This window comes from Haematobia irritans, chromosome 3 (genome assembly GCF_050003625.1).
Source record: "Haematobia irritans isolate KBUSLIRL chromosome 3, ASM5000362v1, whole genome shotgun sequence".
In the NCBI taxonomy this organism is placed as follows: Eukaryota; Metazoa; Arthropoda; class Insecta; order Diptera; family Muscidae; genus Haematobia; species Haematobia irritans.
In genome coordinates, this window is record NC_134399.1 from 78,605,051 (window position 1) to 78,617,774 (window position 12,724).

The following is a 12,724-nucleotide window of genomic DNA, read 5'->3' on the forward strand; positions in this document are numbered from 1 at the left end:
ATAAAGAGGTTAGCCGAAAATGGTGATTATTAGTCCATGGTTTGGTATAGCCCCCATATAGACCGATCTCCCGATGTTACTTCTTGGGCTTCTAGAAACCATAGTTTATATCCAATTTGCCTGAAAATCTGGAGTTTTCTAGGACTATAAATAGGTTTGCTGAATATATTGTGCATCGGTACAGGTTTTGATATAGCCCCCTTAAAAACCAGCCCTCCGATTTGGGGTCTAGATTCTACAACCGCCATATAGACCGATATAGAAGGTGCACTGATCATGAAAAGTGCTTGAAACTGAATGTAAAATTTTTAAATGTATTTTCGGGAAACGTACTGGTTGAACTGATCTGGTTATTGTCAAGTAAGCCGCTACGACAAAGAATTTTCTAGGGAAACTATTATATTTGATACATGGTGTTGGGTACTTAAGATTCGGCCCGGCCGAACTTACTCCTGTATATATGTAAATTTACCAAGTGATACAATATGGGCAAATATTTTCGAAAAATGCGACTGTTTGTCCCGATAAATTCCGGAATATACGTGTCCGTCCGTCCATGCACTTGTTGGTCGCAACTTGGAAATTTAAGTTGTCGTTAACATGTTTTTAAATGACTCGATATCAGTGAAAAAATTAATAAATTAAAATTGCATTCCTAGAATCAAGTAAGCAAAACTCAAATTTAAAAGAGAATTGTGTCCTTGATGTATCCTTACTTCAATTCTCCGCTACTTTTGTTTTTCCCATTTTTGTTATTTTAAACAAACTGCATCTTTGGCTCGACATCAATACCGAAATCAATTTTTTCTTATTGTGCATTCACATGCAGGAAACAATAATTATGCACAATCTTTGTGACATCCTCTTTGTGGAGTGAAGAGTAGTCATGCTACTCAGATGTATAATTCATACTCTCCTGTCATGGTAATAATTCATAAAACCCCGATACGCTATGACACCCCACCACCAGCATCTATGTCCCTTGGGTAGGTACCCTCAAACGCATGTGTGGCACACTATTATGTGTGATGACATTCACAGTCAAGCAAGTGAAAGAAAAAAGCCAACAGCAAATGGTCACATGCCAAGACCAAAAAGCACAGACAGACAGGCAGATTATTTACATCCTCATTGTCCCTCACACATGACACTGAGATGACGACGATGGACTTAAGGGTAGGCGAAATGCAAAAACACAACAACAACAACAACAACAACCACGGATAGACATTTCGTGTTCAAAGTTTCGTGGCAATGACAGTGATTGTCATTGTAAAGGACAATAATTAATGATTTTTCTGGTACCTACGAAATTTATTGAAAGATTTACAGCATAGCCTCCTAGTGCGCTAAGATAAGAGTTTTTTGAAAGATTGCAGCAAAATAAAGTTGAGGAATGTGAATGCGAGTTTTTGCCAAATATTTACACTTGCCGCTTGTATTTCATGAGGGTCAAGTTGTCAAGGATAAATTTCAATGAAGATCGATGTAAAACTGAATGTTAGTAATGGTATGTAATCTGACAATGTCACAGGGTAGGTACACTGAAGAAAGTAAATGGGTGAAGGAATTTTTTACGTTAGCTAAGTCAACCATATCCTTCGCAGAATTTATTACAATCCAACTAAAAATAAAATCCGAAGGATTTAAAGTTAATTTTGAAATTCACATAAATATGGATTTCAATTAATTGATGAAATATGTAGTTACATATATACACCGAAAAAAAGCATGCGCGGTTCCAAAGATTTTGTCTTTACGCTAATGAATTTGGTATTGATTCCGAGCCAAAGAAGTGTATAATTAAAGTAAGGACAAACTTAAGCCACAATACACTTTTAAATTTAGGTTTTGCGTACTTGATTCAAGGAAACAAATTTTGCAGCTTATTTGTTTTTGCAGTTTTTTTCTTCATGTGATATCAAAGTCCATTTAAACATTTTTAACGACAACTTCAATTTTCATATTCAGACTTGATTTCAAATAGAAATTATGCAATGTTTCAAGTAAACAACGTCTTTAAAATAAAGTGTTAAGAAACAGCTCCTATTGTTAAACGTCTTTGTAACCAAGATGCAAAAAATCAACAAATGTAAAGGTCAAGTTGATCTTAGTACAACGAAATTTTCTTTTATATTAGGATACCCAAATTTAAGCCGAATCACAATAAGGACAAAACGACTTCATTGAAAATTTCATCGACTTTTGGACAAAGAAAAAAGCTTGATGTCAGAGAAATGCGTCTTCTATGCTAAGCAAAATTCACATTTGCAATTTAAGGACGTAAAATCTTTGACCTCACGTCACTATTTTTTTCAGTGTATGGATCAACAAAATTAAGCCGCAAAATCCTTATTTGTTAATCGATCATACTCAAAATTCAAATTTAAGTTCAAGATTTCATGCCCTTAAAATACGAATGCGAATTTTGCCAAGCACAGACGATGGATTTCTCTGGTATAATGTTTGTTCCCTGTGCAAAATTCGATAAACTTTTCAACGAAGTAATTTTGTCCTTATAGTTAAGTGATCCGACTTAAAAATGGATACCTTTACATGAAAGAAAATTTTGTCTGACTTTAACAATACTTAAAAACTCTTCAAAATTAATGAAATTACACACAAAAACAGTTTATTTGGTTCCAAAGATTTTGTCCTTCCTTTAAGGATTTTGGTATTGATTCCGAGCCAAAAATTCTTCTCTTAAATAAATAATAAATTTCAGTTTAAAACTACAAATTTTAACAGATACTTCAAAGTAAATGCTTTCTTGCGGCCATTTTCATGTAGCTCCGTTAGGCCAGTTAACAGAAAGAAAAATGAAAATATATTTTCTCCGGTTAACTTAAAATGAAACAAGTATATACGGCCGTAAGTTCGGCCAGGCCGAAGCTTATGTATCCTCCATCATGGATTGCGTAGAAACTTCTTCTAAACACTGCTATCCACAATCGAATTACTTAAGTTGCGGTAACGCTTGCCGATGGCAAGGTATCTTAAAACCTCCTAACACCATCTTCTAAATTGTATGTAAGTCCATACGTGGTATATATTAAATCAAAAAAAAGATCGATCCAATAGGTATGTAATTCAGTTTGACAAAGTAGACATACAATTTTGACAAAATTTTCTACAGAAATAAAATTTTAACAATATTTTCTATAAAAATAAAATTTTCACAAAATTTTCTATAGAAATAAACTTTTGACAAAATTTTCTATAGAAATAAAATTTTGACAATGATGAAAATTTTATTATGAACCGAATAAAATTTTAACAAAATTTTCTCTAGAAACAAAATTTTGACAAAATTTTCTATAGAAATAAAATTTGGTAGACTATTTTTGGCTCTAGTGACAACCATTATTATGAACCGATATGGACCAATTTTTGTATGATTGGACCAATTTTGGTATGGTTGTTAGCGACCATTTACTAACACCACGTTCCTAATTTGAACCGGATCGGATGAATTTTGCTCCTCCAAGAGGCTCCGGAGGTCAAATCTGGAGAACGTTTTATATGGGGGCTATATATAATTATGGACCGATATGGACCAATTCTGGCATGCTTGTTAAACATCATATACTAACACCATGTTCCAAATTACAACCGGATTGAATGAAATTTGCTTCTCTTGGAGACATCGCAAGCCAAATTTGGGGACCGGTTTATATGGGGGCTCTATATAATTATGAACCGATGTGGACCAATTTTTGCATGGTTGTTATAGACCATATACCAATATCATGTACCAAATTTCAGACGGATCGGATAAAATTTGCTTCTCTTTGAGGCTCCGGAACCCAAATCTGGGGAACGGTTTATATGGGCGCTATATATAATTATGGACCGATGTGGACCAATTTTTGCATGGTTGTTAAAAACCATATGCCAACACCATTTACCAAATTTCAGCCGGATCGGATGCAATTTGCTTCTCTTTGAGCCTTCGCAAGCCAAATCTGGAGATCGGTTTATATTGGGTCTATATATAATTATGGACCGATGTGGACCAATTTTTGCATGGCTGTTAGAGATCATATACCAACATCATGTACCGAATTTCAATCGGATCGGATGCAATTTGCTTCTCTTTGAGCCTTCGCAAGCCAAATCTGGAGATCGGTTTATATTGGGTCTATATATAATTATGGACCGATGTGGACCAATTTTTGCATGGTTGTTAGAGACCATATACCAACACCATGTACCAAATTTTATCGGATGAAATATGCTTCTGTTAGAGGCTCCACAAGCCAAATCTGAGGGTCCCTTTATATGGGGGCTATACGTAAAAGTGGACCGATATAGCCCATTTTCAATACCATCCGACCTACATCGATAACAACTACTTGTGCCAAGTTTCAAGTCGATAGCTTGTTTCGTTCGGAAGTTAGCGTGATTTCAACAGACGGACGGACGGACGGACATGCTTAGATCGACTCAGAATTTCACTACGACCCAGAATATATATATACTTTATGGGGTCTTAGAGCAATATTTCGATGTGTTACAAACGGAATGACAAAGTTAATATACCCCCATCCTATGATGGAGGGTATAAAAATTTCAGCAGTTAAGTTTCTAACTGCCCAGCAAAAAAATTGTGGAAGTTCTTCCAAAGGCACAACTTTAAAAGCACTTCCAGAAGATGCACTCCCAATGATGTTCTTTATTTTAACTACCCAGGTATTTCTTTTAATTAAATTTTTTATAACTTGGTTTTTTCATACTTATAACTTTTTTTGTTTCAAATAGGTTAAAAACACAGTAAGAATTCAGCAAATTGTAAAAATTATTTAAATTTTGTCGAAAAAAATGCAAAATCATATTTGAAAAAATTGTGAGTTTTTGAAAATATTTAAGGTCAAACGTTTCCGAGAAGCGTTAGAATCCATTAAAAATTATAAAAAAATATAAAAATTATTTATTTGGCAAAATATGACACAATTTTATAATTCACATCCGAAACATAGAATTCGGACCACACCTTAAGAAGTGATGCAAATTCAGTGCAACGGCTGTTGAAATGGTGAAAGTCCGTCCTATGACAAGCCTATGTTAAATTCATCGCTTCTGCGCCAATTTTGCATCACTTCGGGATCCCAAAAGAACATTTTCACTACTTTTTTGGCGACGCTTTTTTTGCTGGGTAAATACATATCGGTATATAGGAATGTAGTGAGAATTTCCTATAAAAACCGAAAAATCTTCCAACTTTATGCAATATATTCTCTCTTTTTTCTACTATTGGCTTTTCTTGTGAGTTTTTAAGAACAATTAATGCTGAGGTTAAATTCTAGATTGGTTTATAGTGCATATATTACCTGTTCTCTAAACTCTCTGTCCATTTGCTTAATTCAAATACAGGCTAGCAAGAAAGAAACCTAATAAAAATTCCTTCAGTAGAGACCAATTGGACAGTTGTTTAAATACAAATATGGCGCAAAATCTAAAAATAATTTAATATCAATATAATACTCATATAAGCGGAAGATGTAGTCATGTGAATCGTAAAAACCACTGTTCCTTAATGTAAATCTCTGGCGATACGAGTATCGGAGAAAACTAAAATAAAAGAAATTCAGTCTATTTTTTTTCATTTTTCATTCATAGACTTTCACTTTCACAACTATTTTGCTATTGGCCATGAGAATCATTTGTTGATACAACAGAGCTATAATAATTTGTCGTATCTGTTACATACTCTTTAAGACCAATTCTATGTTTCTTTATTCCTTTTCTATTTGGCTGTTCGAAATGGCATTTCGAGAATCTGATTCTCTTAATTTGACAATCTGTGGTGCGATATTCCTGTCTTTCGTTGTGAAGACAGCATATTGCCACAATGCTTTAGAGCTTATTGGCCCGAAGCCAATGTATGTCAGCAAATTGTTAAAAGAACAAATTTTCTGATGCAAAAAATAAGTTGTAAATATAATGGGATAAATACAAATGCATCTTTTTTCGCAAAGCAGAACAAAGAATATAGATCTGTGGTTTTCTTACGAAGCTAGGCACATCGAAGAATTTATATTTTCAGGAGGATTTGCTTTTTACTGCTTAATTTGATATTAATTATATTTTGCAAAAGAATGAAATATATGATCGAATTATAGCTACCACACAGAAAAAATTTCCGTAGTTAAACTAACGCTAAATTTAACTAATTTTTATTGGAAAAAAATTATTTGCTTGTAGTTAAATTTTACTATTTTTATCGAAATTTTCCACAGCTTAATGAAATCTTACTTTTTTTAAGTATGTATCAATAATTTTATGAACTAGACATGAGTATAAAGTTCAATGACCGTACACATAAGTTCAATATGAACTAAAACAAATGAAAATTTTCATACGTTTTCCAAAAATAGTAAGAATGAACTACTGTATAGTTAAAATGGTCATGATTTGGCGCCAATGATTTTCTTCTTTACTTTTAGTTAATTTTTTCTTCTATGAGATGATGTAATTTCGTGAACTGCAGTTAAAAAGTACAACAGGACATTAAAATTTCCTGGTTTTAACAACGCTTTGTGGAAATCTCAAAATGTCGAGTAAAATTTAGTTCAATTTTCGTGCGTGGTAGTTCATTCTTCCTATAAAACAGTTGACTTTTTTTCGGTGCAGTAGTAGTAGTAGTAATTTCTACAACAATCTCATGGTACATGCTCTTTAAAAAAATATTCGTTAGGCCAAAGATTTCATGTCCTTAAAACTCGAATACGATTTTTCCTTAGCATCGAAGATGAATTTCACTGGTAACATTTACATAATAATTCCATTAACTAAATAAATTGGATTTAGTGCAATATAGGGTTCACATTTTGATACTCTCCCAGCAAAAACTCCTATTACCAGGTATGAGTACAAGTATGCAGCCGCCAAATTGGTAACAACTTCCTCGTACATATATCAGCAGTAATACTTTTACACGGGCATGACATTGGAGGAAAGTACTTCCGTGCAAGCATACCAGAAGTCGAAAAATTAGTACTTCTTCGCAAGCATACCAGCTCTCCAAAAATAATATCTTTACCATAAATATACCCAAAAAGTGCGAACTCACCCCTGTTGTTTTGTAATCCAACAAACTATACCACGCTCCACGACATGGATGTATTCAATGGTGTTATTTTGTAATATAACTTATGTACTATACAACTTTATAAAACAAAGGTATATTTTATTGGCAATTTTTTTCTGAAATGTAATTTGCATTACTTATCGCTACTATTAACGGTGCCCACTGTAGAGCCGAACCCGGACCTCGAGATATGATTTTGATTACCGCTATTAATAGAAAGAATCACTTTTTGCCTACCCAGGTAAGTTATTATTTTTAAATCCCAGGTAATACTGCAAGTAGTAACTTTTTGATTACCGGTATTACTGAAAGAATCACTAGTGCTTACCCAGTTTTCGCTGGGCTCCACCATAGGATGGGGTATATTAACTTTGTCATTCCGTTTGTAACACATCGAAATATTGCTCTAAAACCCCATAAAGTATATATATATATATATATTCTGGGTCGCGGTGAAATTCTGAGTCGATCTCAGCATGTCCGTCCGCTTGTTGAAATCACGTTAACTTCCGAACGAAACAATCTATCGACTTGAAACTTGGCACAAGTACTTGTTATTGATGTAGGTCGGATGGTATTGCAAATGCGCCATATCGGTCCACTTTTACGTATAGCTCCCATATAAACGGATTTGGCTTGCGAATCCTCTAAGAGAAGTAAATTTCATCCGGTCCGGCTGAAATTTGTTACATGGTGTTAGTATAGGGTCTCTAACAACCATTCAAAAATTGGTCCACATCGGTCCATAATTATATATAGCCCCCATAAAAACCGATCCCCCGATTTGGCTTGCAGAGCCTCTAAGAGAAGCGAATTTCATCCGATCCGGCTGAAATTTGGTACATGGTGTTAGCATATGATCTCTAACAATCATGCAAAAATTGGTCCACTTCGGTCCATAATAATATATAGCCCCCATATAAACCGATCCCCCGATTTGCCTTGCGGAGCCTCTAAGAGAAACAAATTTCATACGATCCCGCTGAAATTTGGTACATGGTGTTAGTATATGGTCTCTAATAACCATGCAAATATTGGTCCATATCGGTCCATAATTATATATAGCCCCCATATAAACCGATCCCCCGATTTGGCTTGCGGAGCCTCTAAGAGAAGCAAATTTCATCCGATCCGGCTGAAATTTGGTACATGGTGTTGGTATATGTTCTCTAATGACCATGCAAAAATTGGTCCATATCTGTCCATAATTATATATAGCCCCCATATAAACCGTTCCCTAGATTTCATCTGCGAAGCCTCTTGGAGGAGCAAAATTCATCCGATCCGGTTGAAATTTGCAACGTGGTGTTAGTATAAGGCCGCTAATATCCATGCCAAAATTGGTGCATATCGGTCTATAGTTATATATAGCCGATCCCCAATCACACAAAAATTGGTCCATATCGGTTCATATACATGGTTGCCACTCGAGCCAAAAATAATCTACCAAAATTTCATTTTTATTGTGTCAAAATTTTATTTCTATAGAAAATTTTGTAAAAATTTTATTTCTGTAGAAAATTTTGTCAAAATTTTATTTCTATAGAAAATATTGTCAAAATTTTATTTCTATAGAAAATTTTGTCAAAATTTTACTTCTATTGAAAATGTTGTCAAAATTTTATTTAGCCAAAATTTTATTTCTATAGAAACTTTAAACTTAATTATATACGTATTTAATCGGCCTTTTTTAGTTTAATATATACTACGTATGGACTACCTTGTAATTTAGATTCAGTTGAAATTTAGTACGTGGTGTTAATATATGGCCTCAAACACCCATGCAAAAATTGGTCGAAATCGGTCCATAATTATATATAGCCCCCATATAAACCGATCCCCAGATTTGACCTCCGGAGCCCCTTGGAAGAGCAAAATTCATCCGATTCGGTTGAAATTTGGTACGTGATGTTAGTATCCAACAACCATGCAGGAATTGGTTCATATCAGTCCATGGTATCCAACAACCATGCAGGAATTGGTTCATATCAGTCCATAATTATATATAGCCCCATATAAACCGATCCCAAGGTTTGGTTTTGGAGCCTCTTGGAGGAGCAAATTTCAGCCGAGTCAGTTGAAATTTGGTACATATGGCCGTTAACAACCATGCCTAACTAGGTCCATATTGGTCTATAGTTATATATAGCCCTCAGATAAATCGATCCTCAATCACACAAAAATTCGTCCATATCAAGTTCGTAATTGTAGCCCCCATATAAGCGACCCCCATATTTCAATTCTGACTTACCTATACATAACATTTTTGTCTAATATATACCACGTATGGACTAACTCACAATTTAGAAAACGATGTTAAGAAGTTTCAAGATACCTTGCCATAGGTAAGTATTACCACAACGCAAGTAATTCGATTGTGGATGACAGTCTTTCGCAGAAGTTTCTACGCAATCCATGGTGGCGGCCTGGCCGAACTTACGGCCGTATATACTTGTTATACCCTAAACCACATAGTGGCCAGGGTATAATAACTTTGATCTGCCAAAAAATGTGCCTACCAGAAATATTGATTTTAGACTGCATAAAATATATACCGGAGAATCAAATCCTGAGTCGATCTAGCGCTTGTTGCCCGTCCGTCCATTTGTCCATGTACTCGTATTTGTTGTTCACAGGCTTCCGGTCGCAATTATTAACCGATTTTGATTAAATTTGGTACTGGATGTTTTTTGGGCACAAGGACGTACGCTATTGAATTTGGAAGAAATCGGATCAAATTTAGATATAGCTTCCATATATATGTATCGCCCGATTTGGACAAATGGGGTCACGTTTAGGCTTTTTGCAAACTTAACGTTATCAAATTTGGCAAAACGTAATCTTTTTTATCACCCTTCAAGTCTGCAAAATTTCATCAATATCGGTTCAGATTTAGATATAGCTCGCATATATATGTATCGCCCGATTTGGCCATAAAACCCTTATTTATGTTTGTGTGTGTTTCAAGGGTGTAGTTTTATCACCATGCACTGAATAGTCTAAGGAAGCCTGAAAATAAATCTGGCTGCCTCTTGTAGCTATACATGCTTGGAAAGTGTGATAAAGTGTCTGATGGAAGGTGAATCATCGCTGACGCAATTTAATTAACTTACTTAATCTTAAAATAATTTTTTTTTGCTAAATTTGAAATCTGAGAATGCCATAATTATCTACTAAAGTGCATAAATAAATTTTGTTTTCAAGTTTGCATATCAGTCATAGAAGTATTTCCATTTCCATTTTGTTTATAAAAATGGTATGTGCAGCATCGGAACCACTCGACTTTAGCACTCATAATTGTAAACAATAGAAACACAACAAAAGAAAATAAAACTGAATACGATGAATGGCCAACCTGACATTTCCTGAATCGATCTGGACTAGGACTGTAAGTTCTTTCATAGGGAAGCTGTAATAAAATACAAATTTCAATAAAGGAGGATAAAGGATTAAAGGAGAGGGATATTGTAATAATTAAGAATGTTAACTAAATAAAAATTAAGCAATTTATGTTAAAAGCTTTATGCATATAGAATAATTTAAAAGGGCACAGACTGTTAGAGGCATATAAATCATGCAAAAATTAAAAATGTCTAAATAGGATCCCATTACATTGAATTGTTTAACTTGCGGAGTTTTATGTTATGGCTAGTGTCTTGCAAAATTCGCACGCAGTTTATTTGTTGTAAGCTCAAAGCATATTAAGGCAAATGTGATTGTAAAAAACTCTTAAAAAGTATTTTCATAAAGATCGGTTAAGAATCATGATCAGTATGTTGAAGAAAAAACCCAAAAAAACGTTTCGTCAAAGACAAAAACTTTATATTAGAGAAATGCGTCATCTCTACTTTTCACAATTCGGATTCGCATTTTAAGGCCAACAAATATTTGGCCTCAAGACAAAATTGTTTTCAGTGTACTTATTTTGATACTCTATGACCAACGATTTTGAAAATTATTCGATTATATATTATTGAAATATTTCAATTATGGACGGATTAGGTTAGGTTAGGTGGCAGCCCAATGTCTCAGGCTCATTTAGACTATTCAATCCCTTGTGATACCACATTGGTGAACTTCTCTCTTATCACTGAGTGCTGCCCGATTCCATGTTAAGCTCAATGACAAGGGACCTCCTTTTTATAGCCGAGTCCGAACAGCGTTCCACATTGCACTGAAACCACTTAGAGAAGATTTGAAACACTCAGAAATGTCACCAGCATTACTGAGGTGGGATAATCCACCGCTGAAAAATTTTTTGGTGTTCGGTCGAAGAAGGAATCGAACCCACGACCTTGTGTATACAAGGCAGGCATGCTAACCATTGCACCACGGTGGCTCCCAACGGGTTCCATGTGTTTTGTATTGATTTAAAAAAAAAAAATGAAATTACTCCTCTTTGCATATTTTTTTAAGATTCTTATTATCGATTAATAAAAACAAAGAATTTAATACAAAATTTACTGTATCCCAATTAAAAAGCAGTAATTTTCCCTCTATTAGTTTTTAAACATGCTAGCGAAAAATAATAAAAAAGGTAAATTTATTAAAAAACGAACAAAATATTTTTAATAGCCAACCTGACAACTCCAATATCTGTCTGAACTTGGGCTGTAAGATCTTTCATAGGGAAGCTGTAATAATTATATAGAAATAAAATATTTAATTTAAATAAAAAGATTAAAATAAATAAGTATCTTGCATAAATCAACTTGCAATAATAGTAACGATTTAATAAAGCATTTTCAAAGGAAAAGCAGAAAAACGGAAGTCCGAACAGTAACGTAATAAGTGGAATTGTTCGGTATGAGCACCAAAACAATCTGTGAGAATATATTCAACGATGGATGGAGAATATGGAAAGATCTCAAACCGTGCTAATAATCTGGGTCGAAATAGCGAAATAGAATAGAATGCGATAGCCAATGTCAGGACGCTGGTAAACAGGAGATAAAATTAGAGAAAACAAAGACAACAGAGCCTAAGTGGGCTATGTTAAGCAAATGGAGTTTCGTCGCTGTTAACCCTCTAATGCCCAAGCCCGCCTTTAGGCGGTCTTCATTTAATAAGGAAGCTTTTAGTAAAACACACCTTACGACAAGAAAAAGGGGCAAAATAAAAAGAAAACTTATTTCAAACTATTCAAGAGGCTTTGCATCATATGCTGAATTTTACCGTATAATTTTTCCTTGCTTACACACAAAAAAAATTTTTTCTGATTCAATCACGAAATTAATTGATCCAATTAATTTTTAATTGAAATGTCTTCAATCACAGAAATGATAGTATCAATTAAAAAATTAATTGAAGGTCAATTAAAAAGTTAATTGGTCCAATTAAAAAATTAATTGATACTATTATTTTTGTGATTGATTTTTGTTTCAATTAAAAAATTTGTTGAATGAATTAAATTATTAATTGAATATTTTTTAAAACTCAATTAAAATTTTAATTGGAAAAATTTTCGTGAATTTTTTTTGTGTGTAGTTCTCTTGCTTTTGTGTCGTTAACATTGAAAATTTAATCAGCTGGCAAAAAAAATTCGGGCATTAGAGAGTTAAAGCATCCTAGGGCAAAGGGAAAAAGTCTACTCAAAGAAAATAAAAGCAGGAAACTACCGAGGGCATACAACGC

At 34.0% G+C, this 12,724-nt stretch overlaps 1 protein-coding gene across 9 annotated transcripts in view; it reads right to left on the reverse strand.

Annotated features, from left to right (window-relative positions):
• Positions 1-12,724, reverse strand: part of LOC142228161 (dual specificity protein phosphatase 13B) — an 83,689-nt gene that overhangs the window by 17,491 nt on the left and 53,474 nt on the right. For 5 of the 9 annotated variants that reach the window (XM_075298503.1, XM_075298505.1, XM_075298499.1 and 2 more), the window contains one exon: positions 11,671-11,724. The exons of the other annotated variants lie outside the window; for them this stretch is intronic. In XM_075298503.1, the coding sequence (XP_075154618.1) occupies positions 11,671-11,724 (54 nt within the window). The remainder of the gene's footprint in view (positions 1-11,670; positions 11,725-12,724) is intronic. 9 annotated transcript variants of the gene reach the window in all.